The sequence below is a fragment of the Pipra filicauda genome, unplaced genomic scaffold (assembly GCF_003945595.2).
Source record: "Pipra filicauda isolate LSUMZ 115617 unplaced genomic scaffold, ASM394559v2 scaffold16_size7369187_pilon, whole genome shotgun sequence".
Lineage (NCBI taxonomy): Eukaryota > Metazoa > Chordata > Aves > Passeriformes > Pipridae > Pipra > Pipra filicauda.
The window spans coordinates 4237841-4250159 of record NW_024104207.1 but is presented as its reverse complement, the minus strand read 5'-3'; the positions used below and the strand labels follow the sequence as shown (position 1 = coordinate 4250159).

At 38.8% G+C, this 12319-nt stretch overlaps 1 protein-coding gene across 3 annotated transcripts in view; it reads right to left on the bottom strand.

Annotated features, from left to right (window-relative positions):
- The window catches only part of DISC1 (DISC1 scaffold protein), a 191487-nt gene that overhangs the window by 165430 nt on the left and 13738 nt on the right, over window positions 1-12319 (bottom strand). For 2 of the 3 annotated variants that reach the window (XR_005562923.1, XM_027721399.2), the window contains exons 2-3: window positions 6724-7721; window positions 3128-3197 (exon numbers count right to left, since the gene is read on the bottom strand). Coding sequence is in view for 2 of the 3 variants with exons in the window: in XM_027721399.2 (XP_027577200.2) it covers window positions 3128-3197; window positions 6724-7721 (1068 nt within the window). In the remaining variant the exon portion in view is untranslated. Of the gene's footprint in view, window positions 1-3127; window positions 3198-6723; window positions 7722-8151; window positions 8293-12319 lie in introns of those variants that run through there. The other variant, XM_039379553.1, reaches the window with a different exon arrangement.

Below are 12319 nucleotides of genomic sequence, written 5' to 3'. Positions count from 1 at the left end.
CTAGGAAGAAACAAGTTGAAGATTTAAACAGGTATTCCCTTGTCTTTTAAACAAAAATGGAAGGTTGTGGTTGCAAAAAGCCCTTAAAAAAATCATCACTCATTCAGGAATCATCACTCTAACAGACCCAAGCAGCAGGCATTTGTCCTGTATTTCTGTAAAGGGGGAAAACAAATATATCCTTATTCCTGTGAAGTTTGCAGGGTCACACAGCAGAAACCAGTCCTTAGCACTTTGAGGAGTTTTAAGTACTAACACATCTCCATCCCACCAAACTGCTGTAAAAAAAAAAACAACAACTGAGGTCCTTCCTGCAAGACTAGATGACTCAAAGTTGAAGTCAGAAAATCCCTTCAACTATGGTCAGAGCTAGAGAGGAGCCTCTAACAACAAAGCAGTAATTACACATGATAATCTATTTATTGACGATTTAATTTTCCACTTGGGAGTCCAGTCACTCATACCCCTCCCTCCACCTGCTCTCCTTCCCCCCTACTCACCTCTTCCATATATAGGGCATTTATCAGTTATCCACATCATACTAGGTCTACCTTTCTCCTAGAGAACTTCCAAATGAGCAAGACCTGTGTCATCACCACACACAGCATGACCATCCTCTCTGGTTTAGAACAGTTCTGCTCTTAACAGAGGACTTGGTGTACACTCAAGGTCATTCCCCAAATTACAGGGACAGTAATCTTCTGCATATAGTTAAAATGTCATTAGCCCTCCGTATACACCATGTTGGTTTCTCACATTCCCTGATAATACACCGCCATTTATGCTCCACATCACAGCTCTGCACATTTAGCAATTCCATTCCCTGCTAGCAATATTTGACAATAAGAGCATTTTAAAGAAGGCTAATTACAAATTTCACTTGAACAGAAATTGGTACTGGGCCAATCTATAAGCTTTTTAATAAGCTTTCAAACTTCACACCAGGGAAGACTGTTCTCCACCAGGAGCAGTGACATAGCTCTAAAAGCAAAGGTGGAAATCTTGCCACTGCAAGATGAGGAGGGAAGGTCACAGCTCTGATTCTCCTTGCAGCACTGCACCTTCTCCATGTGACTCTTTCCTTGAAAATATGCTGCCCATGTTTCATGAACAAAAAAACTAAAAAAGACAGTTCAGATACCATGAAAATAATGAAAAGCAGTATCAAAAACCCCTTGGTTCACAGTTTTATCAGAAGAGGAACAAAGACCAGTATGACAGAAAGCAGGTCAAGGACTCAAAAGCTAGAAATTCATAAAATTAAGGATGCATGGTCACACACATGCTTGAAGCATGGCATTTTCTGAGAACAACGGTGTCTCTAGATGGACTCCCAGTTTTCAAAGGGATAGAAGAACCCAAGGCAAAGTTTCTCAAGCACTTCAGCACCTAGTCTCATATCAGGACAAATTTTTTCTGTCTATATATACACCAGACTTAGCACAGAAAACAGCAATCCCACCTATGGATGCTTCTTACCACCTTTGTACTGCTGCCACTTTTTCCCTCTGTGTTCAAAGTACGTGGTGAAATAACATTTCAGCCAGATCATTTTTCTGAGGGGAAGATTCTGCAAACCACCCTCTGTGCTACCCGCTCGATAACCAAGGTGGAACTGAAAAGGGTAGTTGATAAAGTCATGGTCAACAGAACATTGGTCCTGTTTTAAGGGTACAAGACTAGCTCCCAGGAAAACTACAGAAGGGCTTTCTGTGCAAGATTCAAGACAAGTCATAATTTTTCCCTGTGGTCAGTGACTATGTGGCATCACAAGGAGATGTCACACCTGACACACTGAAATACTGCTGTCAGAGTGGCTGACTGCCCAGAGAATCCCAGCTGGAATCTGTGCTAACCATGTGCACCAAGTACACAGTTGTTGGGAAGTCTCCAACTGTGAGCTCAACCCACAGACACTAGAAAAAGAAGAGTTGTGAGTGTTACACATGTAAAGCGCACACATGAATAATATCTATTTGACAGAGATTAAACCCATGAATATGTAAAACATCCTTAGTTTTTAACGTACCTAAACATTTTCCCCATTAGGAGGTTCCACACTAAAAGAATGATTTGGGATGGTAGTAAACTCTTCTATACGCAGGCGAGCCTTTAAGAGGCCAACAGAACCACTCTTGCAAAAGGGCTACATACCTACTCCCTACACACTATTAAAACACATTTTCATCACCTCGGAGACTTCTTTGGGGACAGGAAGTCATGGTACAACTGCAAGCATTTTGAAAGGCAAACCATAAGTTCTGACCACTGCCCGATCTCTAAAAGCTGAGAGTAAAAAAGTGGCAGGAAAGGAGCTATCTTTTTCCAGTCTTATTCTCTCAATTCATGCATATTCACGCATATTTTACTGACATGTTTGCAGGGTTTTCCAACTAATTATAGATCTAGTGGGAAGAATTTAACCTAGAACCTCAAGATTATCAAAACATGAGTACCTGAACACAGACTACCAGAGCAGGAAACAAGAAGAAACCTAATATGTGTGTTAATAAATGCTCTAATTATTAATGTGTGCACACACCAAGCTTATCAGAAGTGCCAAGGCAGTTGAAAGGAAAAGCACTATTCAAAGACAGCCATTTGCCAGCAACTCTATCATCACCATATTCTCTAGTTGGTTTTGATTGAATTCAGTGACATCAACTTAATCCCACAGGACAGTATCATTCACTTTTATAATAGCTACTGACCTTATTTCTGTGTTTGAGCCCTGTTGTAGTGTCATGGCTAAATGTGGCAAGCAACAAATCTCACTCTGTCAGCAGCCAGCGCCTGTCCTTTCTCCTTTTAGAGCTTTCATTCATTTCTGCAATTTTTTTTAAAGTCATGCTGCTTCAAAACAGCTGATCCAGATGGTGGATATTTGGATTTCAACCTTCCCACATGGTGATGTGGCTCAAGAAAATAAAAACTGTTGCTACCTGCTGCTGACCTACTTTAATTTGCTTCCTGCCATACAAAAGAATAAAGAATACAGTTCATTGAACTAGTCTTCCACACCTACCAACTGTTATGTAGGAAATATAAAATTAAGAGAGAAAGGAGATGGAAAGAAAAAAAAAACGGCAGCATGATCCCATGGAGAGTAGGGGGGAGCAATTCTCACCTCTATCGTAGTCATCTTCCTCTATTGCTTTTTCCTGAAGCCTCTGAAGCCGTAAGATCAAGGATTTTATCTAGGCAAAGAAAAAAAAGTTAATTATGAAGAAGAAGCTGCATTTAAAAATATTTAGACTATTAACCTCTACATAATATAATGGCTTACTAAATCACTACAATGACCAAATTTTGATAATTAAGCCCAGTATTTGTTAATTAGACAGACCTATTTGGAAGTCAGTTGAACTGAAGCTACTTGAGCCAAGCATGGCTTTAGTCCAAACACATACAGAGAATAACAAATGATATTTCTTGAAAAGCAAAGGAGATCATGTGATCACAGGATATTTTTCACCCTTTGACTAAATCAAAGTAGGATTATTAGAGGATTCTGTCAGTATGACATATACTTCTGATCACACTGTACTCAACAGTGTGTTCCCGAGCCCATTCCAACAATTTTTTCCCTAAGTTTTGCACAGAATACAATATTTCCATATGCAAACCACATTTTATTCTGTAACTAGAAAGAGAAATGCAGTATGAATATTTTGGAACAGGTATACTCATGTTATGGGTCAGAAGACAGTATTCATATACACCCAACAAAGTTTCATTAAAATACAATTTAGGTTCATCTACATAATGTCGATGTTTGCATTTTCAGTTCACAATCCAAATGCTGGATGAAGAAAAAAGCAGAACACCAAGAATACCTAAACCACATACAGACAGCTCTCTCACACCCAAAAAAAACTTCTGCCATAATAAAGTTTTATTTCAAAAGCTAATGCTTCTCTTTGTTAACATCAAAGAGTCTGGAATAAAGTTCTAAATTTACTAAAAATTTGTAAGGCTAGGTGTGCATTCCAAGGCCTTTACAAGTTTTTACTGTAAAAAGAAATTAGTTAGAAGGCAGGTTTAGTCCTCTCCTCATTGCCATGCTAGCCATAGCCTAGCAGGGCTACAGTTACAAGACTGAAATGTGTTTCTTTTTTATTAAATTTATACATGACAGGTACCAAACAAGCCAATATCAGCACTGAAAAAGGTAAGCCTGGAAAAAAAGCAGCATATATTCCTAGAGTCCAAAGCCTGAAAGTGCTTGGGAAAGCATTTTCCAACCCAACAAAATCCATGCTTTAGACATTCTGCATTTACAGAGTACTTCACTCCTCCCTGAAACTCTTTCATATTTAATCCCTATATTTAAACTCTAAATTGAATAGAGAAAAAGAGGTACAGCCAGTCAACAACTTCATAGAAGCACTCAGTTATTGAGACTACACAATCAACACACAAATTAGGCAAGACCTTTAAATTCAGGATATCCCTTCTAAACATGGTATGTGAAAGTGGACTAGTCAGAAAAGAACTATAAAAAATAAAGCCAGGAAAGTATCCAAAAATGATTGATTAATAATAGGCTATAGGATGGCCCAGAAGAAAAACAAACACAAAACATTGTATACATTCCCATTTCCTCAAGGTTTTATTTTATTTTGGTTTTCATATCCTGAAACTCCAGTCTTTTTTCTCTGATGCTGCTGAGGAATGTGTAAGATACTGAAGGGAGGAGCTCTGAATTCTCATCGTAAACTATTTTCTGTATTTTATGCCTGACTTTTGACAGAGCTTTAAAGAAGCCTGCAGTAGGAATGATTCAAATGACACCTTTTTTTCACATATATGATGTATAACAACCATCTATACTGCAATACAGCTTTGCTGCTGTTTGCAGTGTTTATTCCATCATGTGCTACAGAGGCAGGTCATTTAAAGTCTGCTTGGGTACCACAGCCCAGGCTCGCCCACGGCAAACTGACTGATGCTGTCACAATGAAATGTTTTTTATTTGCAGGCTGATAAGACATTTGGAGCTCAATTCATCAAAGAGCTGCTTCAGCGTGGCATGTCCTATATCTGTACCAGGTGATGATCACTTTTATTTTTAAGTACAGAGAACGCATAATTTTAACAATTTTGGTATTGTCTCCTTTTCTTGACTGCAGTTGCCTTCGTTCCTTTCTGAAAACTTTAAGACTTGCTCGTTATCATTACAATAGGAAGGTGCTTCTAATTAAACATACACGACTGGCTAACCAAGGGCAAAGACATCTGAGGGCACAAATCCCCAGTTCTCCTTTCAACAAATTAATGAATACAGAAATTAAAGATAGCAATGTTTCATTTGCGCCTATCAAAAAAAGTACTGAAAGGAAAGAAAAATAAATTCCTATTTTGATTATGTTATATATTCCCAAATTTGTAGCAAATGAATTTCCCAAACCATCCCAGACCACAGGCACGTTGTCATTCCAGGCATGAAGCCAAAGAAACTGCTCCATGTCAATGTGTGTGAAGTCTATAAATAACAGAACCTAGTTTGAGTTCTACATGAATCCTCTATGGAAAGAAAGTATTAGAGAGCATTGCAGGCCCAGGTCAGATGTCATGCAGAAAAAAAGCAATAGTAAAAGTTTCTCAACCTTCTGTCTTACCCAGACAGCAGGGTTGTGCTAAGTCTCCCCAGAGCAAGTTGTTTCATCAGGCCTAAAGACAATACAGTGTATCTCAACAGTTATGTGTCTGAGCTGAGAAGTCAGAAGAATCTGAGTTTCTGAAAGGCACTAATGAAACAATTAAAAAAAACCAACCAACCAACCCAACAAAGAAAAACCAAACAAAAAGCCCACCACACCAGAAAAACCCCACTACCTACTCAGTGCACCTTGAACAAATTAGTGAAATACACTGTGTCCATATTAATCTCTAGATTACTGCTTCCTGGTTGCATAACAAATCTAGTATTTGGTTCCTTGGAGCAGGTAAACTCAGAATTATTTTCCTCCAATGGCCACCCTGCCATCCCAGAAAACAAATAACAAAACACAGATGATCCTTCTTAAAGTTTCCTCACCCCTCTCCCATAAAGGACACAGTGAATGAATACCTGTACACATCGCAGGTATAAGTGTGGGTATATACATACATGCAGAAATAAAGACTCCTGACTCACTGCTCCACTACTCCTCTGTGGTGGAAGGAAAAAAAAAAAACACAAATCATTCCATTCCCAGCTGGAGGCAGAGAGGGACTTGACCCCCATTTTTATTCATGTGGGGAGAATACCCATCTCTTAGATTACATGCTACTCTCACACAGTTGCCTCACTCCAAGAAATCTGTAGCTAAACTTAAACATTTCCAGTTAAAAAGTTTTATGTTGTTAAATCATGATGCTTCAAGAAAAGTTATTATCATCCCCGAATTTTGTACTACATATACCCCAAACTGCAGAAAAAACAGCCACCTGTGAAAGAAAACGGTGCTTAATGAACTCAGAAACTGATGTGTGACATTAGAAGTGAGTTTCAGGTGAACACAGAATAGGTACTGCAACGACATCACCTTTTTTCTGAAGAACCAAACAAAACCTGTTGTCTCACTTTTATCATACAGAGCACTACTGTAAAACTCTTTGAACAAATGCTACAAAAGCCATTAGTACCTGAACTCCAACATAAACTTTGATTTCAGAACTATAAATAAAAATGTTTTGAGGGACAGGGAGAGGAATCAAAACCAAAGTGAGATTACTGACCTTTAGTGTACTGCGGTTGCCAAGCAAGCAATCCTGCAGCACTGGTTCATATTTTTTCATCAAAATATCCCAGTTACGGTCACTAACAGTAAAGCTACTTTCATAGCCTGAGGTGACAGAAGAGCCAGCAGATGCTGCATCCAAGGAATCTGTAGAATATGAAAATGTTGCATCTATATCTGAGAGAGAGAGAGTCTCACAGTCCTGGAATTTATCATTCACAGGGCTCTCATGTTCATGCTCCAAATCCTCACTGGACCTGGAGAAGCAACATGAATCTCCCAAGTTCTCATGAGTTTGTGACATCTCTTCTGGCTTCTGCAGACTTCCTGTGGTTTTGGGATGCAGAACAATCTCAGTTTCCTCAACAGTTGATTTGCCTTCAACATCATTTACTCCAGAGGCCGAGTTCAGGGAGAGCTGTATGAAGCTGAAACTTGAACTAAAACTATCTAAACTATTGTGTGCAACAGCAGAATGAGAAATATCATCTCTGTTTTGATATTCACAGTTGTTATTCACTTCTGTCCGATCCAAAGCATACATGTTTGGGGGCTTGTTCACTTTAGCACTGTGGCTTTTCTGCCGTGTACAGCATACAGCAGAAACATCTCCTTTGCTTGTTGCGGCAGCAGAGCAAGCTGCTGTCACTGTGTTTTCTGATCGTAGACTCTTGCAACACGATAGATTTTTGCAGCATCCTGGCATATTTCCAGTAGTGGCCAACATTGTTACCCCATCAGCAGGAACTACAGTGCTACTAACTTCACTACAGCACAGGAATTCGAAGTTATTTTGGCATTGTCTGCATAGAGCGCAGTTCTCAAAGTCTCCACAACCCTGCCTTCCATGTTGCAGCTCTCCTGGTCTGGATGGTTTGCAGGCACCAAGGGACTGAAACTCTATCCGTTGCTGAGCTTCTGGTCTCATGTATCCAGGTCTTTTTGCCAGCTTCTTTTTACGAAGGGAGCCTGCAGGCATTAATTGCTGGTGATCATCTGGGGGAGGGAAAAAGAGTCCATGAAATGCTTCTGCAGTTTTATAAGCTTAACACATTGTAGCATCTGAAAATAGTTGTTTCTGAAATTTCAAGCAGCGCGCATTGCTTTCCATTTCAACGAAACAAAGACAATGACCATACTGCAGATAGAGAACACTGCATGTATTCATTCACTTTCTAAAGAATTGGTACCTGGTTTTAAGTGAACTCACTAACACAGTCTTGTCCATCAGGACACAAACCTGGGTACAATGAATCACATCATCTTCCCTATTCACAATACCAGTCTACTTTTTCATTCTCAACTTGCTTAACAGCACATTAAAGGACAGATTTTTAAGTCTCTCTGATTCAGAATTATGGCAGACTTACAAGCACATGTAAGACAGGACTGAATCTGCATCCAACAAGGTGAGAACCATACTCACAAAGAAATTTTGTTCATAACCTATTGTTGCTTGTGTCCAGTTTCTTGTGTCCATATCCATGCTTTAATAGTATGAGGAGCAAGTGATTCAGATTCTGCTTCCGGAACAGATGCAATTCTGTAGCACCTTGTAGTTGCAGATATCAGTCTAATGAAATATTGTAGAAGTTGTCATTTAGATTTATGGTACTACCTATCGTGCAAAACACAGAGTTAAAGGAGAAGCTTTGCATGCAGAACCATCAGTCCTAGAAAACAAATGCTTTCTAGCATTACTGAAGTATTAGTATCATTAAGGAAGGGCCTTTGTTCAATAACTATTTCTCCACACATACCTCACTTACATAGATGAAAAGATAAATTTGCTGTTTGCAGAGAAGAGAAAACAAACAAAAAATCAACCAGAAAAACCCATGATATAAATCACAGTGAACATTAAAAGCAGGACATCAGAATTGATGTCCTGTCTATGTTTTCTGTATATTTCTATATATATTATAGGTGAAAGATTATATGGCAACTACTTTCAGTTTCTCAGTTTACTGCTAGTTAAAAGGTATTCCATTTGTCTGTCCTGCACACAATAATGGGAATACAAGCTTTGCACTATCATCCATTTTGTATCATGGAAATATATTGACTGAACCTATTTGCCGGAATCACCCTTCAAGGGGATCTGATGACTAGTTGAATTATGCCCTCTACTAGCTGCCCTCTACTCACTGAAACAGAATCAAATTGCCAGAATCTCAGGTATTAGATATATTCATATCCCACACACAGAGCTCTTCCAAAAACACAAGTTTCAGATTTTTTTCTTTACATTTAATATTCATCTCTCATCACGATCCTTTGTCAATTTTTACATTGACAGATGTGCACATAATCTAAACTACTCAGCAACTCCTAACACAGGTCTCATACACACCTCACTACAATGACATCCTGTACAAGAATTTAAGCATTAGACCTGAAACTTTCCAGGAGAATTTTCCCAACATTCATTCCATTCTCTCCAAATAACCTTCAACAAAAGCAGTTGATACATTTTCCATATACTAGAATAGTGGCACATCTCACCCTGAGACTGCAGTTAGGCCTCTGTATTCTGCTTCCTATCACCATAAATTAGAATATCCCAGCTATCTCTTACATTCTCTTTTGTCTGAGGAAAAAAGCATCACAGAAATCAAAAGTAAAAAAGGTCACAGAATCCATCGGCCTGTCTACAATAACAAGACAGTGAAATGCTGTACTGGCAGCAATTTAATAGAAGTCTTAACAAACGGAAACCACTCTTGGAGCAAGGGAAAAAAATTGAATAAAATGTTCTTTAGAATTTAATTCTTTTAGTTTATATACAAAACAACAGCCTAAATTTGACTTCAGCAGAAGAAATCAGTCATGCAGAAAAAAGTCATTCTAGGACTGCATATACTTCCTCACCATTTAAAAAGGCTAGTCATAGGTCTCATCTGTAAAAACGTAAAAGATTCTCTGCTTTAATTAAAATCAGTTTAAAATTGATCTCACTAAATCACTATGAATTTCTAAAGCAGACAGATAATTACAGCTCTTTAAACACCAAATTTAAACTAAGCTAATGTAAATAGGGTTTAAATTGGCCAAAGCATTAGATATTCACACCAAGTGAACTGGATGCAATTCTAAATATTATTAGAGCCAAAGGGGTACAATTCTGGTATCCTCAACAAGTTCACACAAAACCCACACATCTCTGCAGTCCTCACAACATTTGCAAGTAACCTCCTAAGCACATTTGGCATTCAGCTCTTTTAGGGACTCCAGGTCTGTCTCCCAGTGAGTCTAGCAGCACAAGTTACCCACCTGGATACCAGAACAGACCACTGTCTGAATTATCCTCAAGATTACAGTCCAAGCCACGACCCATCCAGAGGATGCTACCAGGAGAGAGCTGCAAGTCCTTCACCCCAATGTAGCTGCCTCTGAGCACAAGGCAGAGTGGACAGAGCTGGGACCAACATGAACACTCACACCTCTGCCCAAAGGATAAGGGAGGGAGAAGGCAGTGGCCACAGCCTGATCCCCAGTTCCAGCTAGAGAGCAGTCACGGTGCCCTCAGCCATCACAAAACCCAGCTAGGAAGTTACTATGACCTTGGGCATACTCTTTGGGCATTGTTTACCCTTCTGTCATGTCCCTTTTCTCAAGATTATTCTAATTTCAGTTGTTTATCATCACCTATCTGAAATTTAGTTACAGAGACTTTGTTTCTCTGCATAGCCTCCCAACCATAGCTTGCTTTGTCTGCACATCAGATACAGAAACTACACTGAACCAATTCAGCTATCTTGTTAAATAAAGACAGGCCTCAAATTCATCTTATAATTCTCTCAGTTTCAAGAACATCAAATAACATTTGGCAATTAACTACAAGACTATCAGAATGGAAACAACTGAAGGTAATTTTTAAATCCTACATAATAGTGTTTCATGCATTATATCAGACACGCGTTTAGAAAAAGAGTAAAGTCCCAAATGGAAGAGCCTTTTGATTGTAATATTACAAATCAACTTCTAAAAAAATATATTTTACAATCTTAGAAGATGATACAACATATATTCTAATGGCAAGTATGTGCAAATTACTTCAAATTATGAAAGCCCAGAAATAATCATAACAGCTCTTTCACCACAGCAATCTTTCCTGATGACCAATATTTCATAAAAGCTAACAGTTCACATCCAGAGCACAGGAAAAAAGAAAATAGTCTACTGCTGTAAAGCAATGTTGTTCACATCTTAGTCCACACCAGTGAGATGAAAGAGGGAGAGGTGAAGCCAAAGAGCATTTCCCACTGATGAAAAGAGCACATTCTCTTGTACCCAGCCTGATGCTGAAGAACAATCATTTAATTTATTTTAGATCACCTCCTCACACCTGCTTTAAGCATGTAATGCAAAATGCTTGGAAGCTCATCAAGTCCTTTCTGAAAGTAAGTGAGAAATTATATATGCAGTTTTTAAAGACAGTTCGACTATCTGAATACACATATATTACAACTGATTTTTATTGGAATAACAAATTCCCCTTCACAGCATTTGTGGGTGGTAACTGTGGTGGGGAGGAAAAGGTATTTAGTCATATTCAAAGCCAACTATCAAAGTACTGCTCCAAGCAATTTCTGTAGTGCTGCTTTTGTTAAGGAAGCCTTAAACACCTGCATCAAACTGTACACAAACAAAGTAAGTGAGGTGAAAATATTTATTATTTACAAACACATACACAAATGTTTAACCTATCAGGAACAAAAATGAACCGTTCTGAGGGATTAATCAATCTGACATGACAATAACTATTACTGTTCAGTTCCCAAGTCATAGAAATACATAAAATGTTGCAGGTTCTTAACCGGTTACAGTTTGACTCATTTGCTGAATTTCAGAGATACCACTAAATATTCAAAATAAGATGGCACTGATCCCAACATAGCCTCTGTTAAAACTACTGTTACAGAAGTCTCAACCAAAAAAAAAAGCCAGGAAAGCCCAAGACCTTTGCAATTAACATCAGTGTAATCCTGTTACAGACACTCGTCACACTTCTCGTTCTCCAGCTGTTATTACATCTCACTTCCCAAATTCATCTGTGGTTGATGAGCCTCAACCCAAATCACTCTCCAAACCTCCTTACACAACCCACTGATATATTTCACCCAACCCACGGATATCCACCTTGGCTAGCTAGAACTGCCAAACTCACATAACTAGCTGCCTAACAACAGTTTTTAGGCTCCTCAGTCATCACTTACCCTACACCCAGCTCTGCAATCCATCCTGTCGACCATCTGATGGACAACAAAACACCGTGGGAGGAGAACACAAGTAGGTCTGGAAGAACAAGCCAGTACCAGCACTGGGTGCCTTCAGCAGAGTCAATAACAGAAGGCACTTCCCCACAAATATCCAGCCCAATTTTTTCCAAACCTTTAAGTATAATTCTCTTTAACTTCTAGGTAAATAACTGAGAATAATTTATCCAGTTTTCAAAGAGGTAGATGGACACACAAGTTGCAAGCCTACAGAGAATATTCACAATAGAAAAATCAATGCTTATTTCAGGAGTTGGGGGTGTGTGTGTAAATTTTCTTGTTCTTCATGGAGAAAAAACGTTTTGTTCCCTGTTT